This window comes from Lutjanus erythropterus, chromosome 20, assembly GCF_056507025.1.
Source record: "Lutjanus erythropterus isolate fLutEry1 chromosome 20, fLutEry1.hap2, whole genome shotgun sequence".
Classification (NCBI taxonomy): domain Eukaryota; kingdom Metazoa; phylum Chordata; class Actinopteri; order Lutjaniformes; family Lutjanidae; genus Lutjanus; species Lutjanus erythropterus.
In genome coordinates, this window is record NC_139336.1 from 16315548 (window position 1) to 16343158 (window position 27611).

Below are 27611 nucleotides of genomic sequence, written 5' to 3' on the forward strand. Positions count from 1 at the left end.
AGTTTCTAATCAGGGGGAAAATTTTGTTTCACAACTTGCTGAGTTGTTGTCTGCTGACGTATGAGCAGAAACATGGTGGACAAAAGTAAATGATATCACCTTCTTATTTATTCACATATTTTATATCAATTTTTTGCAAACATGTATTTTGTAATATGGTATTAGGTTGTAACTGTCCACATGGTGACCTAGATTAGTTTGAAATGTTATATATTAGCATTAACTCTCATAACAAGTAAAGCAAGCAGTGTAAAGGAACCTACTACTAATGTTGCCACATCACAGTTTAAAATTTCATAAACACAACAAAGTCAGAAGAACAACTGCCAAACTTGGGAAACAGAACCATCTGAGGAGGAGCACATGAAAGCAGTAGCTTGTATTTCCCTCCTGCCCTGCAGAAACCCGGGTTCCCGCCATTCACCATGACCCGACCTTCTCCGCCTACTGGCACACCTGTTCTCACTTGCTCAATAGCTGTGTACAGCTTACTGGGACACGTCTATTGTGTTTCAGCCTTCCTTCCCGCCTACTGGACTTCTGCTCCCCAACCTTAACTACTGTATTTGGATAAGTTTGCCTGTTCCTCTCTGCCTGCCAGGCTTTGACTTTTGCTTGTTCCTCACTATGAGTAAATGTGAACGTTTACTTTTATCCTGCTGGTCTCTCAGTTGTGCTTCTGGGTTCAGACCCGTTTCCACTGAGGATCAACCATGGTATATTTGCATCAGCAGGGAGAAGCTCCTATCTATAGTTACATAAAGAATGTGCACAGCACAATGTATATTTTATATCAACTGAACAAAAATATTTTCAACTTGTGGTTTTGTTGTCTTTGAGCTGAATCTCACCTGCACAGTTCACCACACAAGGTGTCTCAATGGTCCCATGAGGAGTCTCCACTGCCTTCACTCTCTTTATACCCAAGTCATCTGCCCGCACCTGGATACCAGTCACAGGGCAGTTCTCGATCACCTGATTTACAGAGGACAGCGTGGGGTTATCTACATGTAAGACACAGATAATGTACATGCTCTGCTTCATTACATCCCTACATGTAATGTACTGAGAGGTTGTTAAGTAAATCAACAGTACAACATCACAGCTGTTTTAATATCTGCACACTGACTCTGTGAAAAGATTTGCAAGTGTTATCTACTGTGGCCTGTTTCCTTGAAGTGCACGGTACCACATGTAACATCAATCAAAGCAAAACAAACAGTGCAGAGCATACAGTTTGCCACGATCACACAGTTTTAGAGTGCTGCCCATGTGACATTGTTGATTATTAATCTCTTCTTACTTTTGGCCAGTATTGTTGGATCCGACAGCCTGAGTTTAGCCTGCTGTCCAGCAGCTGTGCAGTCTCAGTTAGTTCAGACTAAAACCTATGGTTAGAATTGTATAACCCAAAAGGCACTGACTAACATTAATATGCAGTTGTTACATGAGCTATACATGAGTTTAAAAAGTATGGTGTTGTGTGTTCATTTACTCATTGCTATTCAAGATGTAGTTTGTTTAAAACAGCAATTAATGTTCAGCTGTACAAAAGGTTATGAACGGGTTATCTACACTGGTTTCTCTTGTCCAGATAAGGGTGCTATTTTTACACAGCACAGAGTTGTGACACACACAGAAAATTTGCATTATTAGTGATGCATCCATATGTACTTCACTTGACTTAACACATACAACGATAGCCTATGATACTGTATGGACTATTATAGCATACTATTTGACATTACGACAGTTAGTTAGTTAATAACTAGAGCATCCACAAGATACTTAAACTTATAATTCATAAGTCACATTATAATGTTTTATGATACAGTGCATCAGAAAGCATTATGTGAATGCCACACCATCATGTGCTATAGATGGCCTTCACAGAGTGCATTACCAAACTAACAAAAAATAATTTATATCTTTTTAGTTGACTACACTGCAGTTATAAATTACAATGGATGTACATATTTATGATGTATCTCCATGAGCAGAAAAAAAAAACACTGTGTATGCTGCTCATTCAACAAGAAAACCATTCGTCAACAGACTGGCTCGCATTACCGTGGCTCCCCTGGCGGATGCAGCTCTGGTCAGGGTGGTGCAGGTGCCTGCTGGGTCCATGGTGCCATCTTTTGGCACATACAAGGTTCCATACAGATCGTCAACGTTCATCAAAGGATACAGATCTTTGGTCTCCGCAGGTGACAGGACGTGGGACTCGATGCCATAAACTTTACCCAGCTAGAAATGAGAGGAGAAGGCATGTTTGATTGGTTATGATCTGGCCTGAGCGGGTTTTTTCTTTTAAAGATGAATCACCTTTATTCTACACCAAACAAGAAATATTTGCACAACACTTCTTGCATGTGCTTCAAAGTAAAAGCTTTCAAGCCAACATTATGTTACATTACATATTTTTTAATGTGAAGCAGCTGCAGGAGCAGTGGAGTTGGAGTCACTAGTACCATATCAGTTATTGGCTTTTAACTGAGAACTGCTGATCTAAGCATGTTTACTGCTTTTTCAGGGGCTCCACCAATCTAACATCGTCTAATGGTCAGATCAAGTCTAAAGTGTACTTTGATCTATAAACACAAATAATCAAGGTAAACGGAAGCTTTTTCTTGGTGATTTGCCACCATCATGTTGAGCAAACAACACCCACATATAAACACCAATATCAACTTGTTAAACAGAGAATATCAACTTCTGCCCTCTACTAGGAGATATCTCTCCATTTGAATGCAACAGGCTAAAGAACCACTAACTAAGATCTGAATCCAGATGTTTGATGTATTTTGTACATCTATGAAAAGTGTCATGTGTGTAAACCTCTTGAACAGAACTGAATTTCAGCAAATAATGACAATAAAGTTGTATCACATTGTTCTTGTAGCACAAATATGTATGAATTTTACAAAGTTATTTGCTTAACTGATTTTTTCAGTCCTAAAATAAATAACACAATGAAAAGAACATTTATTTCTGAGAGAACATAATATTTGTTCCCAATATGACACAACGCGGAGGGAAAGCTCAGATGAGCTTGTTCAAATGTTAGTATTTCATCACTTGGAAAACCGTGAAAAGGCACCAGTTTCACACTTTATACTCCTCCAAAGTACACTAGCTACAACAAAATACGCCCCACTGTATACAAATATTGTGTCCCATAATAAGCCTTAAATTCCTACATCTATTGCTAGAATATTTTCCTCACAATGGCCCAAAATCGAGCAATTCTTACCGACATGAGGCGCTTGTACTCGTCCAACCTCTGCTTGTTGGAGGCTATGAAGAGTCCTCCATTTTGGATCCAGCCTGTGTGGAGACCCGTCTCCTCCTCTAGATCTTTGCTGATGACATTCCTGGTGTGGGCCAAGAGCTCCACCTCAACATCACTGGGACGGAGCTGCCATAGGAGGCCTGGTGAAGAGACGCGAACATCGAAGGATGTTCAGACTTTTATTGACAGGAGTGCATGAGCAGTGTGTGAGAACATGTGCAGGTGAACATACAAACACACAACTGGGAACCTGATCAAGACATGAAGAATATTGTTGATAGATAAGGAAAGAAACTAAGAATAGGGGTGAATGGTTTAAACAGTACCAGTAATAGTGCACTTGGTAGAAGTAGTAGGGTAAGAGGACAAATATATCGTTTATCGACGATGGGCTGAATCCATCGCCATTGCTTTTTTGGATGATTTTTAGGGCGATATTTGTCATTTTATTCTGCTAATATAATTGTCTATAGAGTGACAGCCTCTATTCTGCACCCAGTCCTGAACCTTTCTGCTTTGTGTGTTTTATTTATTTATCTATTTGAAAAGGAACCATGTATATTAATTAATATAAAATCAAATGTAAATGGATCCAAGTTAACTAAAGGTTCGTTTTCACTGACAGTCCATTCCCTTTGCCAGATGTTGTTAGGCACCCTTGAATAATAAAAATACTACAACATAATGGTTCTAATAGTATAAGACATATTACATTGTGGTAAAAAGCATGTACTAAACATGTTGTCTGCTGTGGTGGCGTGTGTTTACTCTGGCTGCTCCAGTTTCCTCCTACATTCCCCATGAACGGGACACTCTAAATTGCCTCCAAAAGCTGATTTAACGATTAAAAATAAGTAATAAGTTGTAACAATTATATTTTTGTGCACCCCACTTATTATTTGCTTTCAGTTGTAAATATTCATCTTGGACTCAAGTTCTGCTGATTCACAGTCACCAGTGGTATATTCTGCCACAACATGGATTTTGCCATCATTACTCTGATAGATGGTTCAGTATATTTAAAGTAATGTGCTTCACTGTGGCTGCAAGAACATGCAGGTAGAGAGCTAAGTACAGACTCATAGAACTGCAGTTAAATCAAATAAGTATTGTCCTTGCTGATGCCAACTCCTGGTGTAACGTGAAGATGTGAAAGGTAATCTAACATGCAAAGCACATCAATATCTCTCTTGTTAGCAGCAAGAACCAACTCAAAAGGCCTCATCTAACATTACTCCCACCATCTGAGGAAGTGAAGACCCAAAACTGTGTGCAAAGTTTACCACTTTACCACAGGCTGCTTTCTTAACCAAACCCAGTACAAGTTCAAGATTAAAGTGATACAAGCTTCAAATGTGAATAACACCAACATGTGCAACAGGGCAGCATGCAATCCACTAAGCACTTTGAGATCATATGAAATCAGGCAGTATGCAATAACATCAGCACTTAGCACTTTAACTGGCACCTGTAGCACTTTAGCACCTTGCACTTTAATATTTGACAAACTTTTATCACTGTGGAATGAATCTGGTCTGTAATGAACAATTTTATTGCCTTTTATTTCATTGCCTTGTTTGTTTTCTTTGATCAATTTCTTTTTTTTCCCCTTTCTTTTCTAATCTCTTTCTATATTAATATTTCTCTTATTGTTACCTTTTTTCCTGTGAACACCAACCTGCTAATGGGACTAGAGATGGAAATAAGCCTTGGCTACAATCTCAAACATATTTACATGGAAATGTTCATTAATATGTATGTCACTTTTTTTTAAATCTAAAAATAGTACGCAAATATTTGGATGTTACATTTCAGCATGCATGATCTCAGGTACATACACACTCCTCACAGCTGTCCATATTCTTACAGTTCTTTACCTGCAGTGTGCCAGGTGGTGCCAGCAGTCAGTCTGTCTCTCTCCAGCAAAACCACGTTGGTCATCCCCATTTTAGCCAGGTGGTAGACGGTCTGACAGCCCAGGCTGCCTCCTCCAATCACCACGACATCCGCCGACCTGAGACAGGTAGCAGATTACTACAGGTGAGCTGAAAATGTGACTTTCAAAGGACGAGGCCTTATGGAGAACATGTTTAATTATTTTCCTTGCTGACAAATTTAATGAGAAGATTGATACAGCTTTCATATGTGCGCACTAAATATGAGGCTGCAGCCTGTTAGTTTAGCTTTGTACAGAGACTGGAAGGAATAAATCACTGTAACTTTAAAGCTTTTTTCAGGCTTTTAAAGAAACTTGTTTACATTTTTTAATATTGAGTAGATGAATGATATTACTTCTTATATCCTTAGATCATATCATTCCAAAATTATGTTTGTTTTACTACACTGACAATCAAATGTTGTTTTCAGACCTATTCCAGACCTGATTGGTCCACAGAGCTTCTACAATCTGTTCAGGTCTTCATCAAGTCATCATGATCATTATTCCCCCATAAACTGGTCAATAAGTGTTGGGTGGGTGGAAGGTTTGTGCAGTGGACTAATGGTTTGTGCAGCGCACCTTCAACCTACCCAGCTATGTGTGTATTCTTCATCCTAAATCATCATATTGTGATGCAAGAATTCAGGCAGAAGCTGATCTTAAATTGCAAAAACTATTGCTAGTCAACATTCACTTTTACAGCACATAATAGGGTAAACACTGTCCATACGTCCACTGAGCTAACCTGGGTAAAGTTTTAGTCGGTCCAGAGGAGGCCCCATCCTGTTTGAGCGTCTTCTCGTAGGGAACACTTTTTTCTGTGGTGGGCTCTGAGCTGTAGGACCGAGCAGATGTCCGGCACAAGGGAGAGAGGGGAGGCCGCACTGCTGACACTACCCGTCGAACTGCACTGCCCAGAAAGGCCATGGCCCCTGTGGACAGTCAGAGGACACAACAGTTAATTATGCTTTTAGCAGCTAATATGCTAAGATGCTAATATTTACACTTATATCATCATATTAATATGTAATGATGTTAATACTAATGTTAATAAGTATCTTAGAGGACACAGATGGACCTTATTTATCTTTTAACTAATACTTATTACAGAGAATATAAACAGAAAATGTGTCACTTTTCATATGGATGTCCAGTCAGTGTTCACGGCACAGGCTACAGGCATGGACATACAGTACATACGTAGACATCGCATTGATCGCTGCATCTCATCGCTGCAATACATCAGCATCACCACCATAGTGGTCCTGTCAAGACTGGTCCGTTAACAAGTACATGTAAATGGAGGAGCTTGTTTTTCTGGGTATAAAGCACCATAACTACTTTTCTCAACACATTTCAATGACTCGTTATATTCACAGGTTTGACACCGAGTAGGACAAAAGGGTTGTTTTTCTAATTTAGTCTACTCCACATAGATCAGAAACCCTTCTAATATAAAAATGACAGATTGAAATCCATTGAGAAATGTAACATTTTTATGAAGAAAAAAAACGCAGCTCCATGTTTACTTGTATTTGTTCACAGGCCAGTCTGGACAGGACCAGTGTAGTGGTGACATTGATTTATGATCCAAAGGCCAATGCAGCCTCTACATGTAATATGTCTACGGCATTAGATGAAAAAAATACTCATCTACACCCTCCTTGGATACCTGGAGACAGAAACTAGACTAGAAATCCAAGCTGTAACAGCTGGATGCAGGAAGAGCTACAGATTTTGAGCATTAGAATTCTGTTATCTTGGTCAGTTTTGCATGCAAAACTCAGTTTCAGTGAGCAAACAGCTGTTTTGATTGGTGTCCTACATCTCTACCACCAATGTTGAAAGTCTGCAGCTGGCTGCAACCTGAACCAAACTGAGAACAAAAATCGTCTATTGTGATCAAAGTTCACAGTGTTGCATTATCACCAAAATAGTCAATGAATGACAGTAATGTCTGTCTCTTAAGGCTATATGGCTTTTCAGCAGTATGGCTTGTGTTAGCAGAGGGTTCAGTTCAGAGCAGGCCAAGATCAAGACCATCAGTTCCAACAGTAATCTACCCTAATATTATACTAATGATTCATCAGCTGGTATGTGACAGGACAGTAAAATGCACCAGGCTGACACTAATGAGTTGTAATATGTCCGCATTTATTTTAACATGAAGAGAAACAGGTTTAGGGTGACATGCATGGTCAGCTGACCATCTGCAGACTTTATCCGTCTGTACTCAAGTGCTCATTCATCAACTGGCCTTGCTGTACTTCACACTTATACAACCCTCAAACAGCCTGATGGTGAGGAGGAGGATTTGGGGGGGAAAATGTGTGTAAACTGGCTGCTCAAGTGCAGTAACAGCATGCACCGCTCGGTTCTACACTTCATGTGCACCGCAAACTTTTCACAGCATTTGAAGCCAGCGTTGATTTAATTGATAACACTCACATCTACGTGCACGTCACAAAATACAAATTGAGCAGACTGCATATACTACAGCTAAGCGTCACATCCCAAAAATAACAAAAGCAGCCTGAGCAGCTGCGAGCGGTGACACGGTAACGTGGCATAAACGCTGCATGTGATCTCTCACACAAACAAGCACCGAGTACTTAACGTTACCAAACCTGCTGCAAGTTCAAGCACACAGTAACTCTGTTACAACGGAGATATGAGGTTCCCAGATGCACACTTACAGTCGGTGCCGCTGTAACGGACTGTCACGGAAAATACAGTCGGTGCAAGACGTAAGGAGATGAAAACAGCTGAAAAGGGGCGAAAAATGGCCGAATAGCTGAGGGTCCCAGAGAGAGGAGGCGGTTTAAAAGTGTAGCCCGGGAGCGGCGGCTCAGTTGCTGTCAGGTTATGTGAGCTTTGACTGCAGTTGTGGTTCCTATGTTGACCCCGCCCCTCCCTCAGAGTCACTCAAGCATGCTGTACAGTCGATTGAGTTTGGCACCTACCCAGATTTTAAGTCAGTCAAATAAGGACACAGAAAATTAATAACTGCGCCTACACACATCGAGCACATTTCACACTGCTGCAGCAGCAGGCCATGCTCCTCTAAGTCGTTTATTATGTAAACGGTGGATCAGCAAGTAATATTTTCATTTTTAAATATAAAATTTAAAATATACATTTCTAACAAATTAAAATTTTAAATTATACATTTCAAATACATTGCTTTTTCACATAAAGAAGAAGCATACAAAATAGGCTATGTAAAATTGCTGAAGAAAATGAAAATTGTAACAAAATTAGAACCTCTGCTTTAATGGAGTAACAAGATGAGAAAAGTCCAGTGTCAGCCATAGGCGGGACCAAGTCATTGTTACTTGTGTCACAATTAACTAAGTATCTAAGTCAGACAGACAGACAGACAAGTCTCATATAAAGTCCCAAGTCCTATACTTTGGGTTTCGAGTCCCATACACACATCATAGCCTAACAGTGAGTTTCCAGTCTCACTTATTTAACAAATGTTCGCTAGCTAGCAAAGTAGGTTACTTAGCTGGTAAGCTAACATTAACTAAGAATTACCTTGCAAACTATGTTAATATTACCCATAATTTAACCTTTCTATAGTTTGAAGTTGATGGGTCTGTAATTTTTGAGCCATGCATTTTGTATACTGCAATTAGTTTTTTGTGTACCATTTCGTACTTTTTGTAAGCTAAATAAATTATCGTTGGTATCATTTTTTTCAACTGGCACTCAGTCATGTAGTTAGTTAGTTCTTCATGGTTCTCTCCTGCTACATGACTGGCTTTTGTCAGATTGGTTCAACCAAGGTGGATCTGGGGAATTAACTGTCAACTTGCTGGGAATGACTAGTGTTAATGTTAGTTTATACAGGAAATGAAGAGAAATTAATTGATTTCGTGGCTCACTTTTAAAATGACATACTTTTTAATCTTTGGGCTTGGCGGAAGATAAATAATGGTTTCAAGACAAAAGGCTCAAATTCAAGTGAAGTTACAAGTAATTGGTGTTATGATCCAAAACCAGGTGGAAGTCCTGATTTTGACAAGTACAGTCTAAAGTCGTCTAAGTTGGATTTCGAGTCTGACCCGAGTTCAAGTCATGTGACTTGAGTCCACATTCTGATGTCAGGATTTAGCAGGGTGGGCCTGCTTAACCCATCATATGCCCTTTATGTGCCTTAAATAATCTAGCTGAGGGTTTGTTTGCAAGGATTTACCAACCAGATACTGCTGGTTAAGTTTGCACAGGATCAAATCCATCACATATTTGATTTCCTGGCTCTCTGTCCTCTTTTACATTTGGGTGAAATTAACATTACATGAGATGAGAATTTAAATCGTTTATGAAAATGCTCACATAGTCAGCATGAAAGCATTGTCAAATGACAAACACAGAAGCAGTTGATTTGGTGTTTGTTCTATTTAGATTATGTAAAGAGTGTGTGTGTGTGTGTGTGTGTGTGTGTGTGTGTGTGTGTGTGTGTGTGTGTGTGTGTGTGTGTGTGTGGGTGGGTGTGTTTGGGGGGGTTGTCAGGGTAGCAGCTGTTGTTGTCCTCAAGGCCCAGAGGCCAAACCAAGCAGAAGTAAAACATCACATCAACATACAACATCATGTATGTCTCTGAGTCTGTACTGTACATGTGTGAGGCTTTGGATACATATACTTGGTGATTTTGCAGTGTGGGGGGATGAAGGTTTAAGAATGCAGGACGTTTTAAAACCCTCATCACTGCTGTCTAAGTAACTCAACATTATGAAACCTTATGCTCCGTAGCCTCATGCAGTTTTCTCTGCCAGCCACGCTGACCTCATGAATCCCCACCTCCAAGGCAGCAGCCAATGAGGTGCTGACTTTAGGTTTCCTCCTGTGATATAGGAGGTTCTCTCCAGTTCATACAGCCCTGAGCAGAATCTAGAAACTGCAGCAGCCAGTCTCTCTATCTCATGCACAATGTGTGTGTGTGTGTGTGTGTGTGTGTGTGTGTGTGTGTGTGTTCTTGTGCACAAGTGAGAAAATGGTCTACACCAGCCTTTGAACTTTGTATTCATCAACCCCCTTTCAGGTGGTTAAATAACTGTTTCTGAACTTGTAATTAAGTGCGGCATGGCACGTGCACACACACAGACACACACCTTTATATACATGCACATGTGCAAGTGTGTATTCTATGCTTGTGCAAACAGGAATACAATATGCATATAGGCTGTATGTTGTGTCTTATCTTTGGCTACGTTTCATTCACTCTGGGTTAGATTTAGATTAGGCTGTGGCACGGCATTCCAGGGAGAAATAAGGTCACATGAACCAGTTAGATTAGTGCATGTGCAGACAGTAGTGCATACACATTGTGTCTGTGCCAAGTATGTATGAACAGAAAGAAGAAAAGAAACAGACTTTAAAATTACTTGAAAGTTTATGTCAAGTTCTGTCCTGACATGCATTATTGGTGCTTAAGAAGACTGTTCTAATACTCATCACCGCCTGTGAAAATAAGTAATATAAGTATTATTGCCACTACATTTGATTTGTGAACACTAATTATGACATGCTTAATCTTCTCCTAAAAGCTTAGGCCTATACAACATCTAGACTGACTTATTACACTTCAGTAAACAATACATGGTATTTTCAGTTCTACAAACAACTGTATGATTTGCATGTAATTAAGGGATTTTTGGCATGACATCTGTACAAAGTGGTTACTGGTATGCAGAATTATACCTGAAAGTCCCGAGGGGCAAGTTCAACAGTGTTATTATGCAGGATTCTGACAGACTTGTGAAGGGAGGGATCATATGGGGAACCTGCTCATCTGCATTTCAACAAACTACTAAAGTACAACAACAAAGATTTAGTCAAAGTAACCTATACAGAAGTTTTACTCAAATCAAACCATCTCATTGATCTTTCTGACTTTGTGGGGTCATGGGTCAACTCCTGGACCTTGATCCCTGCCTGAGGAACATAATTATATTACGCCCTCTTGTGGTGGATGTTTGTCAGTACATCTGATAGTACATTTTCCATGTTTCCATCTGTACACAGAAAGTTTGTTTTATTGGCTAACAAAATATGCATATATACGCATATATATATATACACACACATTTGGTCTCAGACAAAAATGTAAAAACAATTTTTATTAACATTTGAAAAGTTTACTACACAGTTGCCGTAACATCCGGTTTTATAACATCTGAACACAAATTTATTGCTCAAAGATACACACACAGAGAGGCTTTTGGCAGAAAAGCCATTGCACTTTGATTACTTGCTTTTCATCATGTTGTGACTCGTCCACTAACCACATCAAGAAAGACTCAACAAATAAATTAAGACATTTGATGGAAAAGCAACACTCAAATTAACAAATCGAAAATGAAGACCTGAATTTTGGCCATAAATGCTCATGAAGACAAGTTTAGTGTAACCTAATCATTGTAATCTAAATCCATGAGGGACATTAGAATTACAACATCAGTTACTTGCATTGCAACACTGCTGTGCAGACAAAGTGTCAACACATTCTTAGATTTAATGATCCCAGTGATGCTACAAAAAGGCTATTAAAGGCTGTGTTTAAATATAAGTACAACTGGGAGAGGTGAATATATATTATACAAAATCTGACTTTGAAATCCAATTTCCGTGGCTAAAGGTAAAATTATTAAAACACAGCCACAGAGCAGAAGGTAGTCAAACAAGTCAGTGTTGTTTCAGTTGATCTATTAATGACTTAAAATTTTAAGACAACATTTTAAAGAAGCTTAAATTATTATGCAGACATTCAATGTGTTAGTTGCACTAACAAAATATTTCCTGAATACAGTCTGGTACCGATGAAACAGTCTTGTACTGCTTCTAGAAACCATGAGGTACATCAGCTTTCAAGCTAAGGGAAATATTAATTAGGGTCAATCTAACTTTGTGTTAAATACCTGATGGAAGTCATGCACAAGTAGAGAGATGGACAGACAGATGGAAGCATAAGAATTCACTTGAGAGGAAAATTCTGCTGTTTTTCTGAATTAACATAATTTTTATGGATCCTGCTTTGTTTTTCTGAATGGATGAGATACCTCCAGCAGGCTCTCCAAACCCATGGCCGGCTTTCAGCACCACAGAGCCTATACCCAAAGCCTATAACCAGCCTCCTGAATGCTCCAGCAGGCCCCTGCAGGGTTCTCGGCCCCATAAGCCTAACCCAAAGTCCCTAATAGTGGCTCTCCAGCCGTGACCCAACCTACACCAAGCTCTACTGGGCTCTCTGTCCTCGAGGCTTCACCCAGGACCCCTAATCCCCTGCCAGGAACCTCGCCTACCAGTCAAACCTGTAAACCCACTCTTAAGCACCCCTTTACAGGGTACAGACTTACAGCTGCACCTGCCAGATGTTCGTTAGACATTTTGTTCAGCACTGGCTCTCCACTGCCTGCCTGGGCCCATGTGCTAGATGCTAGGTATGGGATTTGGGGTGGCTGAGAGCTGACAACTAGAGCTTGCTGTCTTAGGGCCAGAGAGCCAATGCCAGGCTTAGGGGCTTTGGGATAGGCTTATGAGGCTGGGAGCCCTGGTTGGGCCTACTGGAGCATTCTGGAGGCTGGTTATAGGCTTTGGGATAGGCTCTAGAGGAGGTTGGAACCAGCTCTGGGCATGGAAAGCCTGCTAGAAGTATCTCATAAATTAATCAGAGCAGGACTATTTAACAAAAATCTTATCTCAGAATTCTGGAATAATAATCTTGAAAAACAGGGCAATGACTCTTCCATACAGATAGATATACCAACACAGAAAAAAATGATAATACCAATACCAATACCATCAGGCCTTTGTCCAGACTTTCCAGGAGTTGTGAACAGTGCAGCTACTGTCAGCGCTCAACAAATTAACAAATAAAAGTCCTTGTAAAGCCGCCTCCCCGGTTTCCTTTTAAAAACTGTGTAATTAGCATTATAATTATTAACATGGAGTCATCACAAGTACACACACCGTCACAAGCATACATTCAAAGAAAATGCTCTTGACAATAGACATACAAACTGTATAACCTCTCATAATGAAAAAAATGTCTGAATTAAGTAAAAATAAAAAAAAATCTAAATTATGGATTGTTCTCAAGAATAATCTATTGTGCAACTTCAAGCATTTGAATTGCTAAGACATCTGTACAAGTTTTAAAACACCCATTCTTTTATGTGTCTTTACAAACTGTTTTTTCCCCCAAAGAAACCTCTTTGTGCCGCACACTTGCTAACATGCTTTGAAACAGCCAAAGTCCGGTTTACATGACACTGAGCATGTCAGTGGAGTGACACAGTGGACTGAAATAAAGTCTTTCCCAGAACACTTTCCCATCTCAGCGTCTGTCACTCTGACCTCATGGCCTCTTGACCCGCAGGTTCTCCATGGCTCCGCACTAAAGTTCATCCCTGTAGGCTCCCGACAGTATGTCGGCCGACGGGGCCGCCCCTTTCAGGGTCTTGTGGGAACCCCTCCAGTCGGTGCGTACATTGTCATCATCCCACAGAGTGGACGTCTCCGTGTCGCTCACCCACTGAGGATCGCCGGCGTAGTGACACGGCTGGACCAGAAGAGGGCGTGTACTGTAGGCTTGTAAGATCCTGTTGGGAAAATGGGACTTGTAGTCCTCACTGCAAAGAGAGAACAGTGATAGAGATTATATGGCTTTGATTAGATTAGATTGAGACATTTGGACACATATTTAACATGTCGATCTAAAAAAAAATCAATAAAATTTATAAAGCACCTTTCATACACACATGCAGCCCAAAAGTGCTTTAACAACACAGACAAGAAACAAATAAAAAGAACAAATAAAAATTTTGCAAGAAAAAAAAACAATAAATGTTTTTTTAACTGATAAATAAAAGATCATGTAAAAAGCGTTTAAAAAAAAGGCGTAAAAAGTAAGGTTATAACATTACTCCTACTTAAAAATTAAAAGCCAGATTAAAAACATAGGTCTTTAATATCCTTAATCAATATCAGTGTTAATCATTCATATCATGGTTATTTTGTGATTTATTTCTGAATACACTTATTTGACAAGAGATGGAGAGAGAAGCAGATTTTCAAACACAGCTCAGTTACTCTTAGCATGAAGGGCGACAGCAGGACCAGTGTGTGGTGTGCGGTTGTTGTGCATTCTTAGCGGACTAGTCAAGCATATCGAATTAGAATCACGGAGGTGAGAGAGAAAGAGACAGAGAGAGAGAGAATAGAGAAAGTGGGTTGGCTATAAGCCAGTTTTACACACATGATGGAGCACACAGACACTGCCAAGCCTTCTGGTCTGCAGGCCCTTCAGCTCAAGGTGCATTACATCTCTTATATAGCATGTCTCTCAGTTACTCGGCTACATCATAAGTGTGGAATGATGAGAAAAGTTGTTTGGCTGGTCTTTATAATAAGCCAAAGTGACACTGACAACCATCTTGAGCGATAGATGGATAAAGGAATAGAGGCAGAATGAGTGTGTGATCAGCCAAAAACAGCAGTGGACATTTTTGGACTGGTGGGAGGACCTAAACATTGTTGCTGTTTTGAGACAGCTTTGGTCAAACCACATGTGAAGACAACATGGGTAGAAGAAAGTGAACAAGAGTCTACTGCCACGCTAGCACAACTGTGAGGCAGAGTGGTGCTAATGTTTAGCAAGTATTATGTTTAACATGTTCACTGTTTTAGTTTAGCGTGTTAGCATGCTAACTAGCACTAAACACAAAGTATAGCCGAGGCTGATGGGAATGTCATTAGTTTTGCAAATATGGGATTTTGGAATGGAATTTTGACCTGATGATTGTGCTAAATGAAGCCTTAAAGGGTAAAGGCTGTATGTGCTGTAAGTGACTAATGGGAACAACAATTATTGAAATTGTTTTGAGGGAGAGCACTGCAGCCAGCTTAAGCAAAGCTAAGCTACAACATGATTCGTCTGGGCAACTGTGCATCATCAAAGTAAGCATGCTAAAAGTGCTTGTTTTTACCACTGACACACTCAAATTGTTATTATAGTTGTCTGACAACATTATGGAAAGGATCACTACAGAGATGGACCTTTTTTAAAGAGTGAGACACATCTTTTTCAACCAGAAACAGCAGCCAGACTCCCTTGGCAAAACTTGAAGTTTAACATTGTCATCTTTGTTCACACGCAACAGAAACATATAAAACTCACCAAAACTGTCTTTCCATTTTTCCAACAATCACCAACTCTGGTTTGGTTGAAATTAAGTGTCAGATGTGAAAATATCAGGAGAGGAGAGAGAGGGAGGTTGGACATCTGCACACAGCATGGAGACATGGCATGTACAACCAGAATATTTTTGACCAAACCAAGGTTGGTGATTATTGCAACAGTGGAAAGATGAACCGAGATGATTTGAGTGAGTTTTATTTTGTTTCTGTCCAGTTTGAATGAGGGTGGTGACAACAATGTTAAAATTACACTTTTGCAAAGGGAGTCTGGTTTGCTTAGCAAAAGTTAAAATAGGGACCAGGTTCAAATATACCCAAGTTACCCTTAAATCAACCACCAAAATTGTTAAAATTCATCCTGACGGGAACATGAATGTTCATCATTCAATAGACATTTCATTAAAAAACAAAACTGTGAACCTCATAGTAGCACTAGAGGAAAGGTCATAGGGTCACCAAAGCCGCTGGGATTCATCCTCTGAGCACAATGACTGTCTGCACAAAACTTAACGGCGATCCATCCAGCAGCTGCTGAGATATTTCAGTCTGGCCCAAAGTGGTGAACAGACTGTCAGAACAGCCAACATTCCCATCCCTTAAGTCATACCAATAGCATTACTAAAAACCATAAAAGAAAATATGAATTTTATGTCCCCACAAACACATCTCAATCACCTCCGGCCGTTCAAGTCTATCTGGCAAACACACTTTGCCTAAAAATGGCAATCTACATTGCCCAAAATCCAGACAATCAATCCCAGAAGCCATGAAAATCATAAAAAGATTAAAGACGAGTTTGAAATGTGGTGTTTGGCATGCAGTACATATTAAACTGACAAGAAAAGAGATTATGTCCCAAACTGAGCATCTTTTTAAAGAAATTCATAGACATAAACCACTGATTTCCCTATAGGTCTTTAATCTAGTAACGCCACGCAAACTAGATTAAATATATTGCGTGTATACAAGTTTAGGCAACTATAGGGAAGGCTGTTTTCAGCAATTATGAGGTTGGTTTTAGCTTTATAGGTCGAGTGAGGGAGAAGAAGAAAGGAGCACTGTGCTGAAGAGTTTTATCACAGAAGTCATGGAATGTGAAAATGATTGACAATAACTTCACCAAAATATTCACGAAGCTCAAAGATTAAAACAAGGATGGCAGAAGACATTTGTGAATACACAAAAAGTGAGTAAAGTTCAGTCGGTGGATTGAGTGTCATCATACATACTTGGGATGTTTGTCATACATGATGGGGAGGAATTCATCGACAGGCAGCATCTTGGACAGCGGCTCAGCGTTGAGCAGTTTCTGGGCTCCCTGCTGGGAGATGGCGTAGGACAGAGTCCAGTACGAGTAGCCGGCCACCACCAAGTTACGAACGTTCTCCACTGGTTCCTCATTTCCGGGATTTACCTGCTTCCTGCCGAAGTATCTGCAGCAACATAAAGGAGAAAAGAAGATGAAGGAGAACAAAAACAACAGTGAAGAAGAAGAAAAGAGGCCAAAACATCTGTGAACTGAAATCCATTGCAGTGTTGCTGGACTTTGTTCCCAGATGGGCTGGAAATCATTTTTGAAGTATTGCCTTTTTTTTTTTTGCACCATTTGCTCTGCATGTGTGTCTGACCATTCTTAGAGTCATGATAACCACAATGCAAACAAAAAAGAAGGTGGTTCCCATCTTTCTATCAAAGTGCTTTCACTGTGAGCCTGAAGTCTTATCCTAACATTTCAGCATGATTATTAAAACATTTGTTTCTGCTTTGTCAATTATATCCTGTCCTGACTCTCATCTAAGAAATGCTAACACACAAAGGAATGATTCGGATTTCTAGACGTGGATGTTTTCCTCTGACTTCCGACCCAACTCCTCAACACACACAACACACTTGAGGATACTGTACTGACTCAAACTGACCAATTTCATCTCTAACTCTCTCACTCACCTTTAAGGGGATGGTACAGATTATTAAGTGTTGGGTTGTATGAAGTACTTATTGATAGTCCTTGCTTTAGCTACAGTAGATGCTGGTTGGCATGCCCCCACTTTGGAGAAGCAGAGAGAAGCACCAGCACGGAAGCTAAACAATGTACTGCTGTGGACAGGGTGAACAACAAAGGCAATTTTAGCCACTTAAAAAAGGTCCACCTAAAAAAAAAAACATCAGTTTAAATGTATGCTATATTTAGAATATTTTTACCACTTTACTTTGCCATCAAGCAGCCTTTTCCAAAGGCAAATCACTGGTTAAATGAGTCAAATACCACTCAGTCCAAACCAACCAAACTCCGTGGATTAAGTCAGCAATTTTAACTCTAAGAGCTCTGGAGTTGCTGGTCTACGGCTCACACAATCTGTCAGTTTGTTTGGGTTATTGTCTGGCACTGGTGTTTTAAAACGGTAGTTATGATTCACCAAAGACGCACAATAACACAAACAGACTAAGAAATGAAGGAAGAAATAGAACAGCAAATCCCATGTTCTGCAGGGAAAAATTACTTATTTTGCCAGTGGAGTTTGGGTGGTTTGGAAAGAGTGATATAACAGCAGTTTCCTGTCAGATAAGGCTGTCTAAATACAGCGTTCACTTACAGTGACTTTTACAGGACATTTTTAAGTTTATTTCTGGCCCTGTCCATAGCATTACATTCCTTTACTTGTGTGCTGGTACTCCTTCTCCAAACTGGGGACGTTCCACCTTGTTTCTAGTGTAGGTAATACACTGATTATAGATAATTTCCTCATACAATCCAAGTTTAAATAATCTGAACTATTCTTCTGACCTAACCCCACACAAAACCAATGACCATGTGAATAAAACGCGCCAATCTTACATGATGTCCCAGTCCAGCTCCACCTGCTCCACCTCCTCCATCAGTCTGAGAACTCGTCGTTTGAAGTTGGCCTGAAAACGAACATCATCCTCAAAGACCAGCGCCTTATCCATCTGCATGTCCACCATCTGAGGGGAAGACGGACATATATTTGGTTCACAATGACAAACATTCAGAGAAATAAAAACAGTAGAAAATATTGTTTGAATGCACTGATAAATTAAACTGACCCCCATCCCCTAAAACAAACTGCCCAAATACGTTTTACAAGGGATTTGGAGGGTTTTGTATTCTGTAAACAGATCTGACACATTTCGGATACATAATAACTGTAAAAAGTAAGCGCAAAAGAAAATAAAGACTTTCATCTGTAATGTATGTGTTCTCACCTCCTTCCAGATGTAGAAGTGGCTGAGGAAGCAGCCCACCTCTCCTTTGGTCAAGGTGCGTCCAGAGAACGGGTCGTAGTATCCTGGCAGCAGGTCAACACCCAGGATCTTAATGTCACTGCTGTTCAGTGCACTGAAAACACACAAACACATTTAAGTACCAAATTATTATATTTCCACAGACAACCTCAATCAACATTGTCCACTATCATCTCCACAATCTCAGTATTGACATCATACCTCCAGTAACACTGCTACTCCCTGGTTGTGTAGAAAAAACTGACCTTTTTTTAGTCTTCACTGAGATTGTGAGAATAAATTAACCATGAGCCTACATTAAAATCAAGAACCATGAGCTGAATGATCAAAATGTTACATCTCTTGAGACGGATAACAATATAAGTAAACAGAGGCAGAGAAAGTATCAGTACATGTCTGTCAGTATTTTTTCTCTCACTCAAATAAAGAAACACTCAAAACACACTTTCGCTAAATCGAGTCCTTCCCTGACAGCCTACTCACTTTCCATCCACGGCATCCACCACCTTGACATCAATCTCCAGCTCATTCAGAGAGAACAACATCCGGTCTCTACGGTCAGGACGCCGTCGCAGATTAATCAGATATATCTGAGGAAGGGAGGACAATGAGTCAATAAATATGTAATAAATAAGTATTAGAGATTACCATGCTGGTTGAGAAAAATCTAATGTATGTATACAGTACAATATATTAATATATCAGAAATGACTGTCTCTAAAACACAGCTGTGTCTCATTACCTCATCAAAGCCCATGAGGTCTCTCTGCTTGGGGAACATATGGACGTAGCGTGAGGGGTACATTCGAGGACCATCAACTGTTTGACAAAGAGGGAACACAAGTTAGAAGAGATGACCACAATTTAACAAAAATAAAGCTGAACCAACACAATATGATGCATTTTGTTTGTTTTTATTCTGTCTGTATTTGTCTTTATTAATGTCAATAAATGGTGAATACAGTCTGTTCTTACTTATGGACTCCAGATGGACATGGACAAAGTTGAGGCGATCATCTTCCAAGGTGTAGTGAGGTTTGCCTGGGACATTCAGGTAACCGTAGCGCTCCTTGTTACAGAGGTACATCTGTATTTCTGAGCAGCAGAATAGATGAATCAATCAATACATGACTTCATGAGTGACTGAGACACTTGGGTAAACTTAATTATGTTATGTTATGTTTTTTTTTCTCCCTATCTTGAAGTGAATACCATTACAAAAACATAACCACAAACATGTGCTAACATACCTGCTGCTCGGCAGGAGAAGGCGAACACGATGATGTCATCGTAGGGCCATGAGTAGTCCTCGTGAGGAGGAAAGAAGGCCAGTTTCTTCATGCCTTGCTTCCTTAAATCCAACAGCATGGTGGAGTGGACCATGGGCACAGGGAAGCAGCCCTGTCTGTGACGGTGACGGGTGGGGAAATACTCTGCAGTTCGACGATAATATCCCTGAGAGGTGGATGGATTAGAATGTATGGTAAAAATGTTAACATTGAGAAAAATAAAAAAAAAATATTACCTTGAACACAACATTTAGGCTGTATGAACCAACATGGATTAACTCCAATTTAAAATGTGATCCACTAACTTTAAACTTGGACTTGAGGAGGTTTAACTTTTAAAATGACTGCCATTTTTGGCTGCCATCCTCGATCATTTTTCTTTGTTCCTTGCTGTGGTTTTGTTCATTTCACATCTTTTATTTTTCACCTACAGTATATTGCTCTATTAATTGAGCCAAGAAGTTTTTTCAAAGGAGGAGAAATTAGAACTTCTCTGCCAAGCTATCATGAGTAACTAGGCTAGCATTAACTACATTTTTAACTATCTAACAAACAATGTGACATTTTAACTTTTTAGCTAACTAGCTAGCAAATAATCTAATGTTTTGTTAACTTTTTAGCCAGCTAGCAAATATTGTAACATTTTAGAAATACAGAACGGCTAACGTTTTTGCTAATCTAGAATGAAGATAATAGAATCATATGAAACTAGAAGACCTAAGGAACCCACTAATACCAAACAACAAAACTTATGCTAGTTTGTCAGCAAGGGGTTAAATGACACTCCAAAGTAAGGCTAAATTTTGGGAAGGGAAACACTGTCATATGAATTTTCATAAGGGTCCAACCTCTCACCTTAAGATATCTGAGTGAAAATGGGATTATGGGCCCAAAAGAGTCTACTATTTATAGACGTGCCCACTTTGTTCCATGCAATTTGGGGCAAAAACTATGTAGTTTTGAATGCAGTAACTGTGTTATTAAATTCTATTTGAATATTTCTGCATACTGGGGACCCTAAATAGTATTGGAATAGCATAAGTTGAGTATGACTAGAAAGCTAAGACTCTTGTAGATTCATTGAGCCAAACTGTATTCCTGTGTCATGATGTTAGTACTATAGTAGCCATTTAAATGTATTGAGGCCATTTTTTTGAAACTTTACTGTATGAAACGACCTGCTGTGACTTCTAGGATAATCACAGCCTCATGAAACTTCACAACCACAAACTGCAGATCTGGAGCATTCAGAGGATGTGTGGCTTCATATTGGGCACACTGACAATAAGAGCTCGTGTGCTCGCCATTCAATCACCAAAATATGAAATTCTTCCAGAAATCTCTAAAATGTTACGTTTTTGACACCTAATAACAGAATTAATTTTTCTATAATGTTCCTCAAGCTCTAGGTGTCTTAATATAGTATTCTGGAGGGTTTTTTCACTATTTGTATTAATTCTCAAGTACTTAAATATGGTTTCTTTGTGGACTAAATCTATGTAATAAAATGGTATCAACCCAAAAAGTGCTACAATTACTCATGGGACATAATAGAGCGCAGGGATTGCCATAATATATTTCAATAATAATATTATAAGCCTTTATACACTCTAAATTTTAGAATTTTTAAGTGGAAGTGATAGATGACCAGTATCAAGTTCACACTCACCTGCGGAGTGATACCGCACCAGTAGTTGGAATACGCTCCCTGAGAGTCTAGCATGGGAGCAATTACCGACTTGTTCTCTGCTATCAGCAGGTTGAGGGTGTCTGGGTTGGTGAGGATATTGTCTGCGTCGGCGTACTGAAAGAGAGACACGGAGGGGACAAAAGAACAGAGAGAAAAAATAGGGGAATGACTGTGGTGTCATGTCTCTGGTGCCACAATCGGTGCCAGAACTTTTTCTTGGATGAAACGCCAGCAGCAAAGACAAGAACAAATCTCATCAGATAAATAAAAAACAGAAGAGAGCACGATATGAATCTTGAACTGCTGACACAAGAAAGACTCTTTTATTATGTACCAGAATGTAGTCAGCCCAGCGTTTCCTGGCAAAGTTGAGCGCTGCCTGCTTCAGCTTCATCACATACTCATATCTGCTGTTGGGCCAATGCTTAGGTCCAAACTCTCCTGCATACGACCTGAAATAAAGAAAAACAATAGACACATTCCATTTTATTGTGAAAAGGTTTGGTAACATTTCATTTGAAGAGCATAAGACTGTCTGTTTATGAGTGTTGTCATTTAGTGTCAGTCAGTTATGTCATTTTTAATGCAAAGTTGACATTGTTTGAGATGTTGTTGTCATGACAACTTGACATTATTGAAGTTAAAGATGATGTTTAGCTTTCTGCATTAAGATTACATGACATATGACAGAGTACAGCAGTTAGCCTACTGTACTCTCTCAAACTGGCTTTATACCATTTAATGACATCTTAATGACAAGTCAGAACTTCTTTACTTGAAGTCAAGGAAACTTATAATGGTCTCTTGACTGCTAGTGTCAAAACTAACCACATATGAAAGCATAATGTAATGTTAAAACAAGGTGAACAGTTTCTTTGAGTCTGATTATGTTGAATTGTCATAACAAAGACATCTCAAACAATGTCAACTTTGCATTACAAATGACTAAACTGACCAAATGACACTTAATAATAGACATAAACATTCATCAAGATTCACGTTCATGACGAATGATATGTTTATGACAGTGTAAGGACAGTCTTATGCACACCCCTTCAAACAAAGTGTTGCCAAAGGATTTATCAGTTCTCTAAGAAAGAAGACAAAACACCAAAAGACTGAAAAATTAAGGATGGGGGTAAATCTATTTGGGTGGGTCGCCCAAATAAATTCTGTATATGGTTTATATATGTCCATACACAGCTTAAAATACAGCTAGACTGACGGTTTATACAGTTCAGTAACTGTAAGCAGATTACCAGGGTTCAGTTCTTTCAGAGTGTATAATTGACATGCACCAATAATTTACATTAATGGCCTCTTCAGTTCAAACAGATGTCCACACAGAGGTACGTGTATGGACAAGCAGAGGCGTGCTGCATCATTCCTTATTATGCAAAGTGAAAATGAGCGTTATCTTTAGACCAAACAGTGGCTCCACCGTGACTAATAGGTGTGCCACAGTATAAAGGTGCGTTAATAAGCTTTCACGGTGCATCGGACAAAAAGAGTTGGAGTGAGCAGGCAAGATCAGTGCTTGAAGGGTGACTTTTCAACCTGGACCCTATTTCCCCATGTTTTTGTATCTAAGTGACGAATGGGAATGACAATTTTCGAAATTGGTCCATCATTGAGGGAGGGTACTACAGCCATAATCTAAGTTCACTAAAAGTTGTTGTTTTTGGCTCAAGTTATTATTGTAAGTGTCTGACAACATTATGTAAGGGATCCCTACAGAGAGAGACCTCATTTTAAAGAGTAAGATACATTTTCTTTAACCAGAAAAAACTGTTTTATTGATCTCACCAAACTAATCAGACTCCCTTAAACACTGTCATCAGCATATTCGCTCAAATTGGACAGAAATAACAAAATTCACTTTGTGTTTTTTTCACCACTTGTCTTTCCATGGTTGCACCAATCACCAACTCTGGTTGTTTGGTCAAATTAAAAACCCTTTGATCGCGGAGGCAGATATGTAAATATCAGGAGTTGGTGATGTTTAAGCAGTGAAAAAGATGAGTCAAGACAGCTTTGGTACTTTGTTTCTGTCAAGTTTGAATTAAGATGACAATGAAAATTTCTAATTACAGTTTCTGTAAAAGCGGCCTGGTTAGTTTGGGGGTGAGCAATAACACAGCTGTTTCTGGTTAAACAAAACACATCCTTTTCTTTAGAACAGCCTGTCTCTGTAGAGATCCATTCCATAATGTTGTCAGAAACTTAAAAAACACACCCTGATCCTGTCAGTGGCAAAAACAGACTTTGACGATGCACACTTGTCCATAAGCATTACCTTGCAGCCAGCTTCTGCCAGATGCAGCACTCACCTGCAGTACCAACTTCAGGAAATGTTGTGCCCATTAGTCACACAGACACAGAAACATAAGAAAATAGGCTCCAGGTTGAAAAACACTGAGGTTACCCTTCAAAGTGCAGCTTTGATTTGGACCATTTGCTTTTTTATTTGGTTACCCCCAGTTGATAAATTCAACTTATCACCAACAGAATGACACTTGAAGGAATCTCTGACTGTGATCCTGATGAGAATAAAAGAGAGAAAGTAGGCTTATTCTTTTTTTTTTCTTCATACTAATGCACCTACAGAAGTGTCCTGGCTGGGTAATATTTACTTCAACCTACAGGGTCAAGACAGGATGTCTGTTCACCCCGATCGCTACCGTAAAAACAGATCAAGACGTTAAATGTGGACTTACGTGGGCTGGTCCATCGGCCTCCACTCGACGTAATGGTAGAATTTCTGCATGACAGTGAGCCACTCTTTCAGTATGGCTGTGGTGTTGTCTGAGTTGTGATCCGTGGCTGCCCTGAGGAGCACAGAGACAGCAGATTGTAAAACAAATTATAAGACTGACGAAGTGACAAAGTGTTTCAAATCTAGGCTTAATGGAGCAAAAATGAATTCCAACAAATCTTTAAGACGTACAAATAATTACTAGACTCGTATCTGTGATTTAGTAGCATTTTATGCTGTTGCATATGTTACTGCAGAAGACGTTCTTCTGATATATGCTTTGGATCTATTTCTCTGCATATGTCAGTTTATGTGAAATCTTTGTTGAAAAGAGAAGATGGTCACCACTTTGATTTGGAAGAGGCAGCACTAGTTTTCAGAGTGAAACTTTTTCAATCAGGATGTCACACTGTCATTAAAATTGAAAATGTTCATCAACACTAATCTTGCTTCTAAACTTCTGGTTGGTGGAAAGCAGCTTGGTGGGAAACATGATGAGATTTTGTAATACTGTTCATACTGTGCTGAATCTACCTTTAACATCTCTGGGTGTAATAGTTTGATTAGCAGAACCATTTTAACAGGCTTCCTATCAGCCTCCCATTCTCCTTTATTTTCTGCCTACTGCTTGCATATTCCTACAAATAGATACTTTGTCGTTATCTTTCTTTTCCTCTTAAAGGTTTATGATTCACCCTCCTGTGAATTTCAACCATTTTGTGATCACTGATCATTTACAACAATTAAATAACGACTACTGGAAGCATTGCTAATAAGGAAACATTGGATCGTTTCAGTTTTTCCTCAGTGAAGGTTCTGATCACTTGCTACACCTCCAACCTATTTTCTTTGGTCAAAATCGACACTGAAGTCCTTGACATTTCTATTTTTCCCTCATCAAAGCAGTCAACATGGAATAATTAACCAGGTTCATGGGAATCTCCTCCAAAAGGATAATGTTTGAACGGAAAACTGGGAGCTGCTGGGAGTTACTGTCTCCCAGTTACACAGAAACAGTGGAAGAAATAACTAAATTTTTCTCTCTCTATCTGCTCAAGTTCAGTTATACTCACAGTATGGAAGTGGTGTGAAGCATAGAAACCACTGGGGTAAACTGCCACATGTGTTGATTTGTCCCAAAAGCATTAGACAACTTACCCTAAAGCACCTAGTGTGCTATTACTAACTATACCAGAACCAGAACCTAGCTTTAATAGACAACTTTGATTCAGGTAGCAAAAGACACATGATCTCTCCTCTATTCTGTGTGAAAACAAGATTATTGAACATACTTACTTATCAAACTTTTACTTCATAATCAGTTAAGTAAATATTTTTTATTTTATGGTTTTCATCTCAGATTACAGTGACATATGAGCAAAATGACCTCAGACCAGTAAGTTCCACATGCAACTGCTTTTCATATACATTCTTATATATATACATACTTATATAACACCCTCTGTCTGAGATATACCCAGAGTGACGACGTACCCATGTCACAAGATGCCTGCTCTCCCCTATATAAAGTCACATTTTTTATGTTCATCCTTATCGTACATCATTATCCGCTAGAGGTCCATCACAGCTCTATTTTGTGCTGTTAGGCAACAGTTAATCTTTCTTCACAGATCCAGGTTGATGGAATAAAATTTTTACAAGCAGAATAGTTTTTACATGAGATCAGAGTTACTTTATGACACATGAACAACTCCACAGAGGCAGATACAGCTAAAACTCCTGGATGACAGCTCGGTTTGTGGGTTTTAATCACTAATGCTGGACACATTTTATATAAAAATCATTGTTAAGAAGGAATATCACTCCACAGAAGATAAAAATGTGATGCAGACCACAGTAGGAAATGAATGCAGCCTGAGAGGCACAGAGGGGACAGGGGAGGGGTAGGACTCTGCTGCTGCTGCTGCTGCTGCTGCTGCTTTCACAAACTAATTTAAATGCCATTGACCTTTTGAACGGCGGATAAAACAGCAGAGCCCTCTACAAACAGCCTGGCGGTGCATGCAGGGAAAACCCACCACACAGAGACGCGATCTTTGGGGTAGTTGAGTCTCTCCAGAGCTCCGAGGTAGTACGGCAGGGAGTGAGCCACGTTCCTGGCTATGATAGCGATGACCACCGTCGGAGGCTGCATTTTCGACTCCTCCGGGTACTTCTCCTCCGAAAAGTAACCCTCGGCCCGGAAAGCGAAGGCCCCTAAAAGAAAGAAGTGGAGCAACATGGTGGAGCTGAGAGGGTCCCGAGTCCGCGGTGCTTCGGCACAGCACGTAGCTGCTTGGACGCGTCAGCAGTCCAAGAAAAAAAGGGCTTTCCCAAATTTTCAACCACCCCCACTTTACTTCGCTACATATCGTACAAGCTGGTTCGTCTTTTTTCCAAGAACAAATCCAAAGCCAGTCACGGGAGAGGGTTAAATTACAACTTCCGCTTCAGGCCTGTGGTACAAGAAAAAAAAAAAAAAAAAAAAAAAAAGTCTGACACCGTTGTCCAAAGATGAAGGCGTGATTTGGACAGATTGCAGTTCTCTGAAAATCTCCGGAGACAATGGTGACATAATTGGCAGGCGATGTTTAGCATGTAACATCCAGACAGAAAAAACCTCTAAACATCACTTTATCTCTAGCTATTGAAGTTTGCGTGTGTGGAGTATATTTATAGAAACAAATTAAAGTGACAATAGCTTCTTACTCTTTGTCAACAATAGTGCCTCAGCTGTGGGGCCCTTCTTATCCTCATTTGTAGGGGATACTGGGACCAATTGTAACACAATCAATTCCTCCAGTCAGACACAAATTAGAGCAAAAAGATATAAGATACACTTCCTCACAGGGGAATTTACTCATTAGAGCAGCTCAAAGATCTTGAGTACATGTAGAAAAAGCAAAGTGATAAATAGAATTTAAAGGAAATAAAACAGAATCAAATATAAAATAATTATAATATAAAATATTGATTAAGAAACTATACACTCAAACTAAATACAGTAAATAGCCTACACCTTTTATTTATGCAAATATATGGGCAGGGTTGGGTCAGATTGCTTTGAAATGTAGTCAGTTACTGAATACAAATTACCTGGCAATTGCTGTAAATTGCGTAATCCATTGGATTACAGAAATTTTATTTAATCTGATTACTTTTGGATCTTGGATTTA

General features: G+C 39.5%; 2 protein-coding genes across 2 annotated transcripts in view; both read right to left on the reverse strand.

Annotated features, from left to right (window-relative positions):
- The window catches only part of sardh (sarcosine dehydrogenase), a 56928-nt gene extending 50767 nt beyond the window's left edge, over window positions 1-6161 (reverse strand). The window contains exons 1-5 of the mRNA XM_084746263.1: window positions 5980-6161; window positions 5173-5309; window positions 3257-3435; window positions 2071-2250; window positions 852-975 (exon numbers count right to left, since the gene is read on the reverse strand). Of these exons, the coding sequence (XP_084602389.1) occupies window positions 852-975; window positions 2071-2250; window positions 3257-3435; window positions 5173-5309; window positions 5980-6161 (802 nt within the window). The remainder of the gene's footprint in view (window positions 1-851; window positions 976-2070; window positions 2251-3256; window positions 3436-5172; window positions 5310-5979) is intronic.
- A 6972-nt stretch (window positions 6162-13133) lies between these two features.
- cercam (cerebral endothelial cell adhesion molecule) lies at window positions 13134-26825 on the reverse strand. Its single transcript, XM_084746010.1, has 12 exons — window positions 26475-26825; window positions 24398-24508; window positions 22015-22132; window positions 21660-21794; window positions 19952-20156; window positions 19677-19796; window positions 19444-19520; window positions 19185-19291; window positions 18663-18795; window positions 18274-18401; window positions 16667-16870; window positions 13134-13870 (listed from the first exon to the last, which is right to left on the reverse strand). The coding sequence occupies exons 1-12, from the start codon at window positions 26675-26677 to the stop codon at window positions 13636-13638; spliced, it is 1776 nt and encodes a 591-aa protein (XP_084602136.1). The 5' UTR covers window positions 26678-26825; the 3' UTR covers window positions 13134-13635.
- Window positions 26826-27611: the final 786 nt, after the last annotated feature.